Source organism: Girardinichthys multiradiatus, chromosome 24 (assembly GCF_021462225.1).
Source record: "Girardinichthys multiradiatus isolate DD_20200921_A chromosome 24, DD_fGirMul_XY1, whole genome shotgun sequence".
NCBI classification, from domain to species: Eukaryota; Metazoa; Chordata; class Actinopteri; order Cyprinodontiformes; family Goodeidae; genus Girardinichthys; species Girardinichthys multiradiatus.
Genome location: NC_061816.1, coordinates 18,206,488 through 18,221,615, shown reverse-complemented (window position 1 = coordinate 18,221,615; position 15,128 = coordinate 18,206,488). Strand labels below are relative to the sequence as shown.

At 37.3% G+C, this 15,128-nt stretch overlaps 1 protein-coding gene across 5 annotated transcripts in view; it reads left to right on the top strand.

Annotated features, from left to right (window-relative positions):
* Positions 1 to 15,128, top strand: part of scn1lab (sodium channel, voltage-gated, type I like, alpha b) — a 60,632-nt gene that overhangs the window by 41,024 nt on the left and 4,480 nt on the right. For all 5 annotated transcript variants that reach the window (XM_047355851.1, XM_047355848.1, XM_047355849.1 and 2 more), the window contains 9 exons: positions 1,692 to 1,827; positions 4,344 to 4,498; positions 4,616 to 4,789; positions 5,217 to 5,339; positions 7,456 to 7,731; positions 9,027 to 9,080; positions 9,960 to 10,097; positions 14,638 to 14,742; positions 14,836 to 15,106. In XM_047355851.1, coding sequence (XP_047211807.1) covers positions 1,692 to 1,827; positions 4,344 to 4,498; positions 4,616 to 4,789; positions 5,217 to 5,339; positions 7,456 to 7,731; positions 9,027 to 9,080; positions 9,960 to 10,097; positions 14,638 to 14,742; positions 14,836 to 15,106 — 1,432 coding nt within the window. The remainder of the gene's footprint in view (positions 1 to 1,691; positions 1,828 to 4,343; positions 4,499 to 4,615; positions 4,790 to 5,216; positions 5,340 to 7,455; positions 7,732 to 9,026; positions 9,081 to 9,959; positions 10,098 to 14,637; positions 14,743 to 14,835; positions 15,107 to 15,128) is intronic.

The window sequence follows — 15,128 nt, the reverse complement described above, 5'->3', positions numbered from 1 at the left end:
ATGTGCAGTAAATAAGAAGGAATGGAGGAATGAATTTTGCTGTGGTTAGACAAAATTCATTTGTCTGGCTCATATCCCATGCATTCACTCTTGGAAAATCTGTATGTACTTACCTGTGTTACTTGAATGATAGTGGAATGATGAAAGATTAAAGTACAATTAAAAATGTATTTTTGCAGGGTTTCAAAAGAGGTAACACGTTGCTGATTATTATAATAATACTTTAAATGAGAGTATGATGAAAAAGCAAAAATGAAAAAAACAAAAAAAAAAGAAGAATAAGAAGAATTCAGACAAAATGTGTAAACACAATTTATAAACATTTGGCTTTGTTGTTTGTGTTATCCACTTTTGTTTCACTGTAACATTATGATGTTAAAATAAGGTAAACCTTTTAAACAAAATCCAGCCATTTTTAAGCTGTAAGATGTGAGGCTAAGAACTAAAACAGATTTGTCTCTGCTGAAGGAGAACAGAGAGTGGGAGGGAAACACCCTTCCATAAAGCGATGCACTTCTGAGCAGCATGCTTCCATCATTCCCATGCCGTATTAGCTGGGTCCCACGGCAATCAGGGCTGCTGCACTGTCTAGGATTACTTGTTCTAATACCTCCCACCTTAGGCAGCTCTGACATGAGGCCAAAAAAACACCATGTTTGCCCAAAGAAAAACAGACAGGAGGCCTCACGTCACCAAAAAGTCTCACTATATGCAGATGATATTATAATGTATAGTAGTCAATAACCAAAGCATTTTAGGGTTTCAGTTAAAGTTTAAGCAGGGTTTAAAATAAAAAAAAATTTAAACTTGAAAATAGGAGCCACAGTTGTCCTTTCATGTGTTATCGTTACCACCAACAGTGAGTGCAAAAGTCCTTGAGTCCTCTATTAGGTCCTGTTTTCTGGGTATGCATCGGTGCTAATTCAGTATGTTTTACAAATGGGAACACAAAAATAAACTGCACAGCACATGCTGTCTTTTAAACAGTGCACAGTACTGGTTTTTGCTGGTAAGCTAATGTGGTTATCCGTCTTACTTCAACACAAACAGAAGAAGCTACACTGCTTTGAAGGAATGCAAATAATGTGTTTTCATGTCACTGAGGAAAGTGTTCTGTCTTCTTCCTGGAATGTCTTTAAACTTACTCATGAAAGTACTTGGTAAAACATTATGTCAAATAAGCCATGTATACCTTTTAGAAATGGCATAATAACAAACAAATTGATTTGGGATTCTTTTTCAGTGAACATAAAAATACTTGATCCCACGTTCTGCTTGGTACTATTTCAGGCTTGGATTGATGATGCACTGGAATACTGCATGCACTCTTCCTCGAACTGAGGTCACATCAAACGTACCTACAGTGCATTTCCGTAAAGCCAACCTCTCCATGCCACATAATATAATTTGAAGCCATCTGGTAAACCTAATACCAAAGCCTGTAGGTACATTTGATCAATGCTGCATGTGACAATGATTATGTTAGTTTCGGAATTTCTTTAAAGAGCCCAACTCTGTGAGCTATTTCAGTCTTCTCAGTAAGGGATACAGTTATGGCACTGGAGTACATGTGAATGGAGAATGACAATGATTAGCAGCTCAGACGGTTGGCTTCTATAACCAGTGAACTTCAACATTCATGAACAGTGTTGGTTAACTGTGTCCTATCACCTTCTGCCCCATCCATGCAGAAGCTCGATGTAGACCCGCAGCCCCAGAGCTCATCGGAGGGGAGCACAGTTGATATTCGACCCCCAGGAGATGGGGCTGAATCCGTGGAGCTGGAGCCAGAGGAGTCGTTAGACCCTGAGGCCTGCTTTACAGAAGGTGAGAATTTTAGGTTGTAGACAGGAAAGGTGATAAATAGCTGGAAAGTGGGCCAGAAGGTGGAAATACAATGCTTCCAATGCACATTTTATGTCAAAGAGAAAATCGTTGTAACTGCTTAAGCTTAGCAACTGCCTGTTCTAGATGAGTGACAGTCATAACAAATGCTCAGCGAGACAGGCAAGAAATAGTCACTGGGACATAATGGAAGCAGACATTTTGTCTGATACACCTGCAGTGAATTCTGAATCTGTAAATAAAGCTAAGGGAATAGAGTGAATTTTTCTTGCATTACAAATGTCAAATATACACTGTTGTGGAAAAGGTTTTTCTCCCTTACAGATTTCTTCTTTTTTTTTTTGCCAATTTGTCAAAACTGAATGTTTCAGATAATCAAATAAATGTTGATCTCTGACAAAGATAACCAGAGTAAATAACCAAGCAATTTTTCAAATGATGATTTTATTTATTTGGGGGAAAAATTCTATCCAGGTCACCTAGCCCTGTTTTCAGCCCCTCCCTTATGTCAAATAATGTAATAACTGTGATCAACCACATTTTTATGGAAAGCTGGGTTTTCATTTCACTAGCTACACCCAAAACCGATTGCTGCCAGACCAGTACAATTAAAAAATATTACTGAAACAGAATCTGTATAACAACATGAAGTAGGCTAAAAGCAACACAACTCAGGATCATTCCCCAACTTAAATAAAATTCAAGAATATATGAGACACAAAGTCATTTACATCTATCAGTATGGAAGGATTACAAAACCATTTCAAGGCTTTGGGACTTCTGTGAACCACAGCAAGAACCCTAATCCACAAATGGAGAAAACATGGAACAATGGTGAACCTGCCCAGAGGTGGCCGGCCTCAAGTAAGATCCGTATTCATGATTCAACAGTAAAAAAGAGACTAAAAATGGCATCCCAGATAGAGTTCCAAGGCACAAACCACTGCTGACCAACAAGAACACCAAGACAATCCTCACATTTGACAAAAACATTTTGATGATCCCCAAGACCTTATAGGGGAAATATTAAGTGGATTGACAATACAAAAGTGGAACTTTTTGGAAGGCCTGCATCCTGTTACATCTCACGTAAAACTTTCAGCATTTCAGAAAAAGAACATCATACCTGGCAAATATCGATGGTTTGTAGTGGAATGGACTACGGGCTGTTTTGCTGATTCAGGACCTGCACCAGGAAAATCATCAAGGAAAATGTCCATTTTAAAGACAGTGGTTTACCTAAAAAAAAAAATGTTTAAAAAGTGAAAGTTATGGTGAAAGTCTGGGCCTAAATCCGAAACTATAACATGTCCTTAAACCTCCAATGTAGCTATAATAAAAACATTTTGCAAAGTAGACTAGGCCAAACCTCCACAAAAAAGACTCATAAGCAGTTACTAGCTTTATGGGGGCTTTATGTTTCACATAGGGAAAGGTTGGTTTGGGTATCATTTTTATCCTAGCAAATAAATTCATAATTTAAAAACTAATATACGTCTCAGTCAAAATATGTTTGATTGATGTAAAAAATTGTTTGATCTCAAACATTTAGGTGTAAGACAAAAGCAAAAACAGAAGTATGTATAAGAGCAAATACCTTTTCACAGCTCTTATAACTCCAAAAAATTATCTGTTTGTGATAGAACCACAAGCTGTGTTTTTAATTGACATTGGCACTGCTTTCATAGCTGTTTTATTTATACACTGGGCTACTGAAAAGATCACTCACCTTAGATATATACACACACCTAAATCCCGGGGGGAGCCTCATCACTTCCATAAAGACATGTTTGGAAAGCAGGTAGCTTTTCACTGTCGCTAATGATTTATTACTGTGTGGTCACATGGTTACCAGATTGCCTCCGAATGTTGTTCTAGCTGAGTGAAATATTACATGTGTCCACTTATAACTGGATCATATAGGATACAGAGGCTTTTAAATTAGGTTCATAACTGTGGAACGGTCTAGTGGAAGGAAAAATGGAGCTAAATACAAGACAGTCCTTAAAGAAAACCTGTTAGAGGCAGCAAAGGACTGGAGACTGTGGCGGAGGTTCACCGTCTAGCAAGACAATGATCCTAAACATATAGCCAGAGGTACAATGGGATGGTTTCAGTCAGAGCATATGCATGTGCTAGAATGGCCTAGTCAAAGGCTAGAGCTAAATCCAATTGAGAATCTGTGGCAAGACTTAACAATTGATGTTCTTAAAAAAATCTCATTCTAGATGTGCAAAGCTGGCAGAGACATACCCCCCAAATCACTTGGAGCTATAACTGCAGGGAACACCAGTTTAGAAAGTATTAAATACATACAACAAAATACTTTTTAGATTCAAACTTTTTAAAATTAGATTTTTTTTTTTTGATAGGAAATGCTGATGGTTAGTCTGAATTCACATAACGGAGAAAGACCAAAATGTCGAATTCTGACCAGCTGATGACATGCAGTGCTTTAAGACGGCTTTAATTTATCTCTGTCCACACCATGTCTGCAGGCTGTGTGAGCAGGTTCCAGTGCTGTCAGGTCAGCGAGGAAGTAGGCTGGTTCAAGAACTGGTGGACGCTCAGAAAAACCTGCTTTATTATTGTGGAGCACAACTGGTTTGAATCCTTCATCATATTTATGATCCTTCTCAGCAGTGGGGCACTGGTAAGTCAGAGGGCTTTTCTCTTTTGGGCATTTATTTTATGATATGTGAAACAGGTTGTGTGTTTTAGATCAAAACTACATTTCTCAGAGTTTTAATTCACAACTTATTCTACTCAGGCATTCGAAGATATTTACATTGAGCAACGGCGGACCATCAAAACAGTGCTGGAGTATGCTGACAAGGTCTTCACTTATATCTTTATCCTGGAGATGTTGCTGAAATGGGTGGCGTATGGCTTCGTTAAGTACTTCACCAATGCGTGGTGCTGGCTCGACTTCCTCATAGTCGATGTAAGTACATTAAACTGCAGGTGAATGAAAATAAAGTCTGGTGGCATTAAGTTGATTTTCTAATGGTGTCCTTGCATTAAAGCTTAATGCTCAACAGGACTGGTATGGATCTTCTCATTATTTTTAAGTTTCAGACTTTCCCTCATGAGTTAGTCTTCTAAACAAAACAAAAAAACATGTTTAGAAAAAAATTATAATTTTCTCATTTTATTTACACCTCTACCTAACAACAACATTTTTGTTTTCAGATTCCAGTTTTCATTTTCAAGTTATTATAATTTTTTTATATTTTACAATATGATACAGGCTCCTAATTTTTGTCTAATTCCCCACCTTTTTCAAACGTTGACCCTGATTTGGTGTGCGTATGCTCCCCTTTGATTTCTCAACCCTCACCCTGTTTGTCTGTGACATTATCTTCTCCCAGGTGTCCTTGGTGAGCCTCGTAGCAAATGCTCTGGGCTACTCTGAGCTCAGCGCCATCAAAACTCTGAGGACATTGCGAGCCCTGCGGCCCTTGAGGGCCCTGTCTCGGTTTGAGGGCATGAGGGTAAGTACATGAGGAATAACAGCAGCACAGAACCATATTTGTACGACGACTGGCAGTGGGTTAACTGAAAATATGTTTTGTGTTTAACTTGTTCTCCTGTATTTATATATTTTCTTTTCTAAGATATGCACTACTGTCATTTACTTCATCCTAACTGTGGTAGTGAGTTGTATTGAATCAAATAAAGTTTGACTGAAATGTCTTGGATATAAACTCGACCTCGAGAGGCTTTGGGTCAATTTGCCCCAATTTGTACCATTTTTTAACTTGTTTTGTTTTTCAATGTGCTAAAGACATGGCATTTGTTGTAAACTGAACTGAAACAAGCTAAATTGAAATTAAGTGTTTGTGAACACTGAATTAGCAAGTTTAAAGACTGCTGTTATGTATTATGAATTTTGTGTCAGCTTGGCTAAGTCTTGTCTGTTATGCTTAGCTACAATCATCTAGTTTCAGCTTTACATCTTTATCCACAATTGTAACTTTTTGCCAACTCTTATCAACAACTTGGAGGGATAGTTGTGACCTTTTGATGTGAGGTTCTGTGAAGTAATTATATGTAACAGCTTTTTACCTGTTGGAAATAAAGAAAAGTGAAGACATCCCCAGAGCGGCAGAAGGCTAAAAGTTAGTCTGATAGGGCCGTGTTTGAACAGTGTTTAGCAAGTTAAAAGAAATCAAACAGAAAATGTTTAAATCCATGGGATACAACAGTATATTAGCTGGTATTATTGCTATACTTTCACTTGAAGCCATTAAGTTTCCATGTTACTAGACGAACCTACATTGGTGGATGTTGCGTGACCTGCTGATTTTTAATCCCCCTGGATAATTTCCAAACAACTAGAAGACCAGAAAAAGCACAGGAATGTATCATTGTCGATGCTGCTGCCCTAATGTATACTTCACTTACTCTACAGTTGGTAGCCTCAACCACCATAACTTTCAGTAGTAATATCAACATTGTTTGGCTGAGAAAACAGCGACACACTAAACAGTCTCTAACTGAAGGAAAGATGATGTAAAATCCACCTATAGGGCGTTATATCCCACGGATATGAACATTTTAGTTTAGTTTCTTGAAATTGTTAAAAGGGTTAAGCATGAAAAGGGGACATCTGTCTGATTAGCTACTAGCTTCCAATGATCTGTGGATTTCTTTACTTTCCTGCAATGTCATTGTGATCTGACACCTTGCAGGTAAGGAGTCATCACTGACACCAACAACACAGAACCTCTCTTCGGAATCTCAGAACTATAACTTGAATTTGTCAAACATGTTTATGAAAATGTGACTTTAAATACTTTTTTTAACCCATCAACCTGTTTGCCAGACTGCGTGTTGCTGTTTGTCAGTTAGCCCACCATTTTTTTCACAAAAGGAGCACATCTTTCAGTTTCCATGTCGCAAAGCTTTAGATACAATTTCTTAACACTTGCTCGTCATCTGCACAATTTTGCGCCAAAGGGACAATAACACTGTATAATTTATGTTCTCATTCTCATGATTTGATCTCAGTTGTGGCATCTTGTTTTGCAGACAGAATGTTTATAAATGGCTGGTTAGGGCTCCTGCCTGTAAGACTGCATGCTTACTGCTACTTCTGCAAAAATATCCTTTCCTTGCAATTTAACGCCGTTCTTCTGTATGCATGACTTTGTTCACTCTGTCTCAACGGATTACTGTTTATTGCTGTCCTCAGGCTTTGTTTTCTGATGTTGCTTGTGTTGTGCCTTTAACCTGTAATTTTTTTCTTTGTTGTGTGTCTTTTTTTCATTTACAGTCAAACAAAATGTTGTGACTTCATCCCGCCTCTCTAAGGTTTTTTCTGTTTTGCTTCTTTACCTATCAAATGTAAACTTTTTCACCTATTCACCTTCTTCGTTCAAACTGTCACCTATAATTTTCCTTGTAAATATATGTGGGGTTAAGTGCTTTTTGTTTCTATACAATATAGAATAAATATAGCTTTTAGTAATTTATTAACTCTAACATAATTTTGACGTTTGTGTCTCAGTGAAGTCAATCAGTTAGGTGACTGAATAACTGTTACAGCCAATATCATCAAATTCTCAAGAGATGACTAAATTCACCTCTGTGCTTCGACATCTTCAGGTTGTGGTGAATGCTCTACTTGGTGCCATCCCCTCCATCATGAACGTGCTCCTGGTTTGCCTCATCTTCTGGCTAATCTTCAGCATCATGGGCGTCAACCTGTTCGCAGGGAAGTACTACCACTGTATCAACACCACCACAGATGAGCTCTTCCCCACCAGTGTTGTCAACAACAAGACAGAATGCGAGAATTTGGTTAACAGCAGCGCTCGCTGGAAGAGTGTCAAAATCAACTTTGACAATGTAGGGGCTGGGTATCTGGCTCTGCTGCAAGTGGTACGTCTGCTCTAGGTTATGTAGTGCACACAAGCGCATCAGATTTAACCCTTTACACACTATTAGTTCCTGCAACTAACCTAAGCCTTGTAGTGAAGGCTCCCACGTAGTCAAGCATACTAGACTCCGCGGACGTCCACGTGTACTCAAGGTGGACTCAGTGTAGACTCAAAGCTAATGTTGGTTGTAAAGTTCAATTTTTACCACCATGTATGCAGTGTCACACAATAAACTGTTCAGCAGGAATAAGTCTCCACATGGAACTGTTGTATATGTGACACTCTGCTCTGAGAAACCAGTTGCGAGGGCCTGCAGTCTCCCTGTCGCTCTCTACAGGTGTACAGGTGTAGGAAATTGGTACGCTTGACTATGAAACCTCAAACATCCATGGACAGTGCGTCGACTCTATGGGAGCCTTAAGCCAACACAATGTCTAAATCTCCTTTCCAAAAAAAAGTTATTTTTTAATTATTTAGAACTTCAGAAAAGCTTTGTAAAATAAGCCATAATTCATCAAAGTCTTGAACTAAAAATAGTGATCAATATTTTTTAGGCTACGTACTGTAAACCTGTCTTTTTTTTCTTAACACAACTGATGTTTTATCCCCCATCCTCCTCTCTCTGAGTTTAAAGAATATAGTAGAAAAATATTATTTTCAGTGTAGCTGTGTGATTAGACATAAACTAGATTCCATGCTTGATTGGCTGACCAGTCTTGGTGACGTCTGCTCTCCTTGATGTTCCACCTACCCTACAGTTGAAACCAGGACTGATGGCCCTTGCCAAAATTATGGTTGCATTATACTTTTATGCACTGTAAGATTTGTTACTTTTGTCTAATTTGAGAAAAGTTCCTGCAAAGTTTTTTTTTTTTTCTCTCTCATTGCACACAATTTAAAATAAGTCTGTGAGCCCTATCTTTAAACTCCATAGAGGGGTCATAAACTCTGATTACAAACCTTGCGTGTTTTGTAATCTTAGATAAAAGTTTTTTTTTTCATTCAGAAAACTCTTCCCTCTTAAACTGTAGGAGTAAAAATATAAAAAATGTTTTGTTTTATCGTGTTTGTTTCTTCTCTCTTAACTAAATCAGATATGTAGAGACCTTAGTGTGATTACTTATAAACATTACATTAAATTACTTGTAATTAATTTGTTGAGAAAATATACAAAATCCCCTATGTCTGTCTTTTAAAATATGCAATAAGATCCCTCCCTGTTTAGGTAAAGAGGCATCAATGAAAAAGACCTCCTTTGACCCTCATAATGAAGTACTCATTTTTGTCTGCATTTAGGCAACATTTAAGGGTTGGATGGACATCATGTATGCTGCTGTGGACTCTCGAAATGTAAGTCTCTTGCTGCTTACACACCAATGTCCACATTTGACACCCCTGTTAAAATGTGTTAAAAAGGCCAGAAAGTTATATTTTTAATTGTAGTACTAGTATTGTACACAGAAAACTTAAATCCAACTCTTAATTTGAGTACCTTTTTATTCATGGGAAAAAAAATCATATTGACACTGTTTGGCACCCCTGTCATTAATATCTTGTGCTACCCTATTTTGGTAATTGTAGCGCATTGTAGAGCATATGTTATTGTATACACTACAGACCAAAGGTTTGGACACACCTTCTCATTCAGAGTTTTCTTTATTTTCATGACTATGAATATTGTAGCTTCACACTGAAGGCATCAAAACTATGAATTAACACGTGTGGAATTATATACTGAACAAAAAAGTGTGAAACAACTGAAAATATGTCTTATATTCTAGGTTCTTCAAAGTAGCCACCTTTTGCTTTGATTACTGCTCCAAACACTCTTGGCATTCTGTTGATGAGCACATATACATATATATATAAACACAAATATACATATATATATTTGTGTGTGTGTATATATATATGTATATGTGTGTGTTATTATATGAAGTCATGGATGACCAATTGAAAGATGTGCCATTTATGCAAGCTTTGAAAAAAAGCAAGTATATTTTTGGATGGGATTTTCTCCCCCAATGGTTAAATGTACTCAAATGCATTTTTTTAAATAATTTTTCTGTGTGAAACTGACTATTATAAAAATGTATTTCTTTCAAGGATTTTACACATCCTTACCAGAAGTACCAATAAGTGTATATCCCTCTTTTATGTATTTGTAGAATCAGGGAAATTTAGGTGAAATGCATATACATTTCTCATTTGTTCTTTCTTCCCTTGTAGTTGGAAGAGCAACCTGAATATGAAGTGAATCTGTATATGTACCTCTACTTTGTCATCTTCATCATCTTTGGCTCCTTCTTCACTCTAAATCTGTTCATTGGTGTCATCATTGATAACTTCAACCAGCAGAAGAAAAAGATAAGTTGCATTTCTTAACAGTCATACAAAAGAAAGTTTTTTTTTTGACCTTTTTATAGAAAAATAACTCTTTCAGATTGTTAGATAATCAACGAGTTAAATATCGTATTTACTTTCTTGTGAGTGGTGCTGAGTTTTTTTTTCAAGTATTTCTTTCATTGTTGCTCGGGTATTTAAATGTCATCATCACACTGAGGTATGCAACGTCTATCACCTGGCTATACTGAAGATTAGAGCAACTCCCTGTGGTTTGAGAAGTGCTAATATTTTTTAATTAAGGTGTAAATTCTGAATAAATTATGTATTTAACGTATAGTTTAGCAAAAAATTGGTAGTACAGCAAAAATCTGTTGATCCAGATGTGTTGAGACAGTATGTATCTGGAGATTCTCCAAAGAATCGGATGGCCTGGATTTAAATGATCTGGAGCTGAACCTGCCAAAAATCTGACCTTACCTTAGTTCTACCAGGTCATGCTAGTCAAAACTCTTGGTGCGGACCTTGTTACTGAACAAAGGAGAACAATTTTCTTCATCAGTGAGGTGTTAAAAAATTAAATCAGAGGAACCATTGAGATGTAGGAGGCTATTTAAAAGAAAACTGTCTTTATTATTGACGCATATTAGGCTGTTTACAACAGAGAACTAGACCTTTGGTGGTCATTTTACTTCTTTGCCAGTTTGTACTTTTTTCAGTTTTAGTTGTTCAGGACCCAGCCTTTACGTTAAAAAAAGAGCCCTCTGCCAGCGGAAATGGTTTTCAAACATTAAGAACAAGAATACACTGAATTTATGACAGATTCACTTTTGATTTTGAATTGTTTAAAATGTAAGATTTAAAGGAATTGGTAAGTGTAAAAGTACAAATAATATATATTTATTTTTTTTTATTATTGTGTTAACATCCATTAAAAGCTGATCTTTTCTTTGTTTTTGAGCTCCATTTGTTCACAAATACATTTCGGCAAATAATAACCAATTATCTGCGATTGCCTTTGAGCTCAACCAATTAAACTTGATTCCCTTTCCCAGATTCCACCAAATCGGTCTTGAAAGTTCGTGATATTGATGTCCTAACATGAAGAAGGGCCCCAAATCAAATTCTGGTTAAGGCCCCATACAGCCTTGGGCCAGCCCTGCAGTATGAGAAGCTTCTAGCACTTGGTCCTGGTTCATTGTGGTTCATTTCAACTTTTAGATGAAGTTTCAAAGACTTCTCAACTAAGCATCTCTTTTCAACAGAATTTTGGCTGTCTGTGCTTAGTAGCTCCAAATCCCAGTTATTTGTTGTTCCATTTGTTTTCCGTGTACCATTAAAGACATCCCAGGTACCACCAGAACTATGGTGTTAGGAAATGCACACAGAGATTTCTGTTTATAGTATGCTAACTGTGATAAATATGGTAAGCACTAATATAAGATTGCAAAAACACACAGAGGGACACTGCCCTTGCTCCTGATATAAATGATTAATGACTCTTCAGATGGCTACAAAGGAATGTTTTAAACATTTGAAATCAGCCACAGGTCTCTGATCTATGCATCTCTACTCCTACTCCAGTGCTATAGTAAAACTGCTTTTTGTTCCCAGCAATCAACTGCTGTTGCAAAAGCAGTAATATTTTAAAAAGGTTGTCATTGCTGACATTTCTGAAACGCACATTGTTGATTACCTACAGTGCTAGCTGTTATTAATGTTGACACAGGCAGCATTCATTTTGCTCTGCAGTGTTGCCATTTTTGATATGAAACACCAGCAGGTATCAGTGCTGCGTCACACAGGGCCAAACACAAGCACAGCCACCACACAGAGCAGCTAAAGGCCAAATTTAGCCTTGGCAGACTCACAGCTGTGCTCCTGAAAGACACAAACTAATAATCAGCTGCTGCACAGAGAAGGACCTGCAGCAGCCTAGGATCACCAACGATGCATGAGTCACTTAGAAACACCCTGCGTGCTCTCAAACATGGAGTGCCAACAGCAAATGCAGTCTGGCATTATATCTTTTCATTCAGCCAGGACCTAACAAGTACGACTGGCAACGCCCAAGTGATGGGGGAGGTGAAGAGAGACGGGTGGAGGGCTGACACTGTGTCTGCTTCAGGATGGCGGCTGTATGACTTAACTGACTCAGGATCAGTCAGTGTGGAGCATCTACCCTATAGATAAAACTTCACACAGATGGTTGTTCAGTGTTGACACCAGTCCTCCCTACAAACACACACTCAGTGAACAGCACTGTGGGTATGATGTGTGCCTTGTCCATGTGACTGGGAGGGGCATTAGTGACAGCTCAGTTACTGTGTTGGCTGAAATGTAAACCAAATGAACACTCTTCTGTAGTTGTACAACAATGAAAATACAGCACTGTGAAAAATGATTTCCTTTATAAAATGTTTTGTCACTTAAATGTTTTAGGTAATCAAAATCTGATCTTAGATAAAGATAACATGAGTAAATGCAAAATCTAGGTTTCAAACTATGATTTCAGAAGGAACTTATCCAAACAAACCCAACCCCATGTGAAACATTTAATTGCCGCCTTAACCTAATACCTGATTGTGCCAACCTTGGCAGCAACAACTGTTTGCAACTGTAATAAGTGGCAAAAAGCCACTTATTACAAATGCTTTACATCATGGAGGAATATTTTGTTTCAATGCAGCCACATTACAAGGTTTTAACGCATGGACGCCCTGTTTAGGGTCTTTCCAAAGCATCTGAATGATATTTAGGTGACCTTCTTTCAGCCACTTAGAGGTAGGTCCTCAGAAGGCTTTCTGGTGTGCTTCAGATCATTGTCCTGCTGCATCACCCAAGTGCAGTTTAGTTTAAGGTCATTCTCCTTCAGGATTTTGTGCTATACATCAAAATGATTGATTCCATCAATTATAGCAAGTTGTCACAACCAACACATGACCTTAACTAAAGCATGTGAGGCCTGCAGTTCTTAACTCCTGGATGAGTTTCTGATGTGCTCCTGAAATAATTTAGGTAGGCTGGCCACTCCTGAGAAGGTTCATCACTGTAACATGTTTTCTCCATTTGTTTTAATAGCACTCTGGGTCACTGGAGTCCCAAGGAAATGAAATATATTTTCTTTTTAGACATGGTTGGTTTAGATAAAAACAAATCCCAAATGTGTGGTAATAATCTCTGTGAATCTCACCCAAAAACAACACTATTACCCTCACATAGTCAACATTACTAAATTATTCATGCTTTATTCATTATTTATACAGCTCTATTGCTTGGCAAGATGCAGGCATAGCTGTAGGTCAGAAACCATGAGTTAGGCTGGCTGTATAAACACGTTAGAAACAAAGAACCTTGGTCCTATTTTAAAACATTTCTGAGGATCTCCTGAAAATTGGATTGAATATGCACCAGTCAGGCATAATAATATGACCACTGCCAATGACAAAGCCTGAGTTTTTCCAAGCAAAGGTGGATTTAGACAAGACACAAGCATGGCGCACCCAACTCCCCCTCTTCAATATTATGTTTTAACCTCTATTTAATTAGGATCTACTTGTATCTTATGGCTGCTTAATGCTAAACCGTTAACATTTACAATCTTTTCAAAATATTTTATTTTAGTTGTTTGTTTGACTAATATACTTGCACATATCCATAATTATTTATTTGTAAGAAAATTTAAAAACCAAGTAAATCTAAATATAATCCAACAATTTAGGGGTTATAACCGGACATAATGTAACAAAGTTCAAAGGGCACTAACACTTTTGCGAGACACAATATCAGAGGGCTGTTATTGGCAGATGCTGTGACTTTGGGGTTGTCACTGAAGGTACTAAATGAGCTTGCCTTTGTAGACCTTCTTACATTCATAAGGAAATAAAATAAGTTTTGGATACACTTATTTTTGTCAAATTACTTGTAACATAATGAAACAAGGTCTCCTGCTTTTGAGATTAGTTGTAACATGTTTAAGCAACCAAGAGAAATATTTAAACAGAAATGACATTGAAGAATTTTGTTAAAATTTAGGACGTATAATACTCAAAGATGTTCAAACCATCACCAAGCAGTTTGAGGAAATACCTGACTGTCATACTTTTAAATAAATAGGTGTGTAATTAAGAACCCAGAAGTGGAAACGTTTTAATTTTTAATGTCCTGTGAGCAAGGCTAAGTGCTCCACCTTATGCTAAGTCACCTAGCATAACCTTCACAAATTCATACTTGACAGCATGGTTTTTTTAGGAACAAAGGAACTTGAAGGAATAGTTTGGACATTGTGAAGTGAGGTTCTGTGATGGTATTTGTAATTTTCCAGGAACAATTTGTAATTTAACATCTTTTTTGCGACCTGTAAGGAAGCTATAATTGATAATAACTTCATATAACCTCACTTTTAAAAGTTGCAATTATCCTATTAGGCACAAGGAAATCATTTTTTTAAATTAATGACTTACAAAAGATGCTTATCCAAACCTAAATGGTTATTCCCTTTCTATTTTGTCAGGGAAACATCATAGAATAAGGTTATAACCAATTTATTTTGTTTCTCCTTTACTTTGGAGGTCAAGATATCTTCATGACAGAAGAACAGAAGAAATACTACAATGCCATGAAGAAGCTGGGTTCGAAGAAACCACAAAAGCCAATTCCTCGGCCAACAGTGAGGCTATTCTTTGCTCCGTTAGTATTAGATGACTGCACATGTAGGAGTAAAAGACTAATGCTTACCTTTTCCTTGTCATTCTTCTTTCAGAATGAATTTCAAGGCTTTGTGTTTGACTGTGTCACAAAGCAGGCTTTTGACATTGTGATCATGATTCTCATCTGCCTTAACATGGTGACAATGATGGTAGAGACCGATGACCAAACAAGGGAAATGGACAAAATCCTTTACTGGATCAACCTTGTCTTCATTGTACTATTCACCGGGGAGTGTGCGCTCAAGATGATTTCACTGCGACACTTTTACTTCACTGTTGGCTGGAACATATTTGACTTTGTAGTAGTGATTCTTTCAATTATAGGTAAGGAGATCTTCTGAGTAAT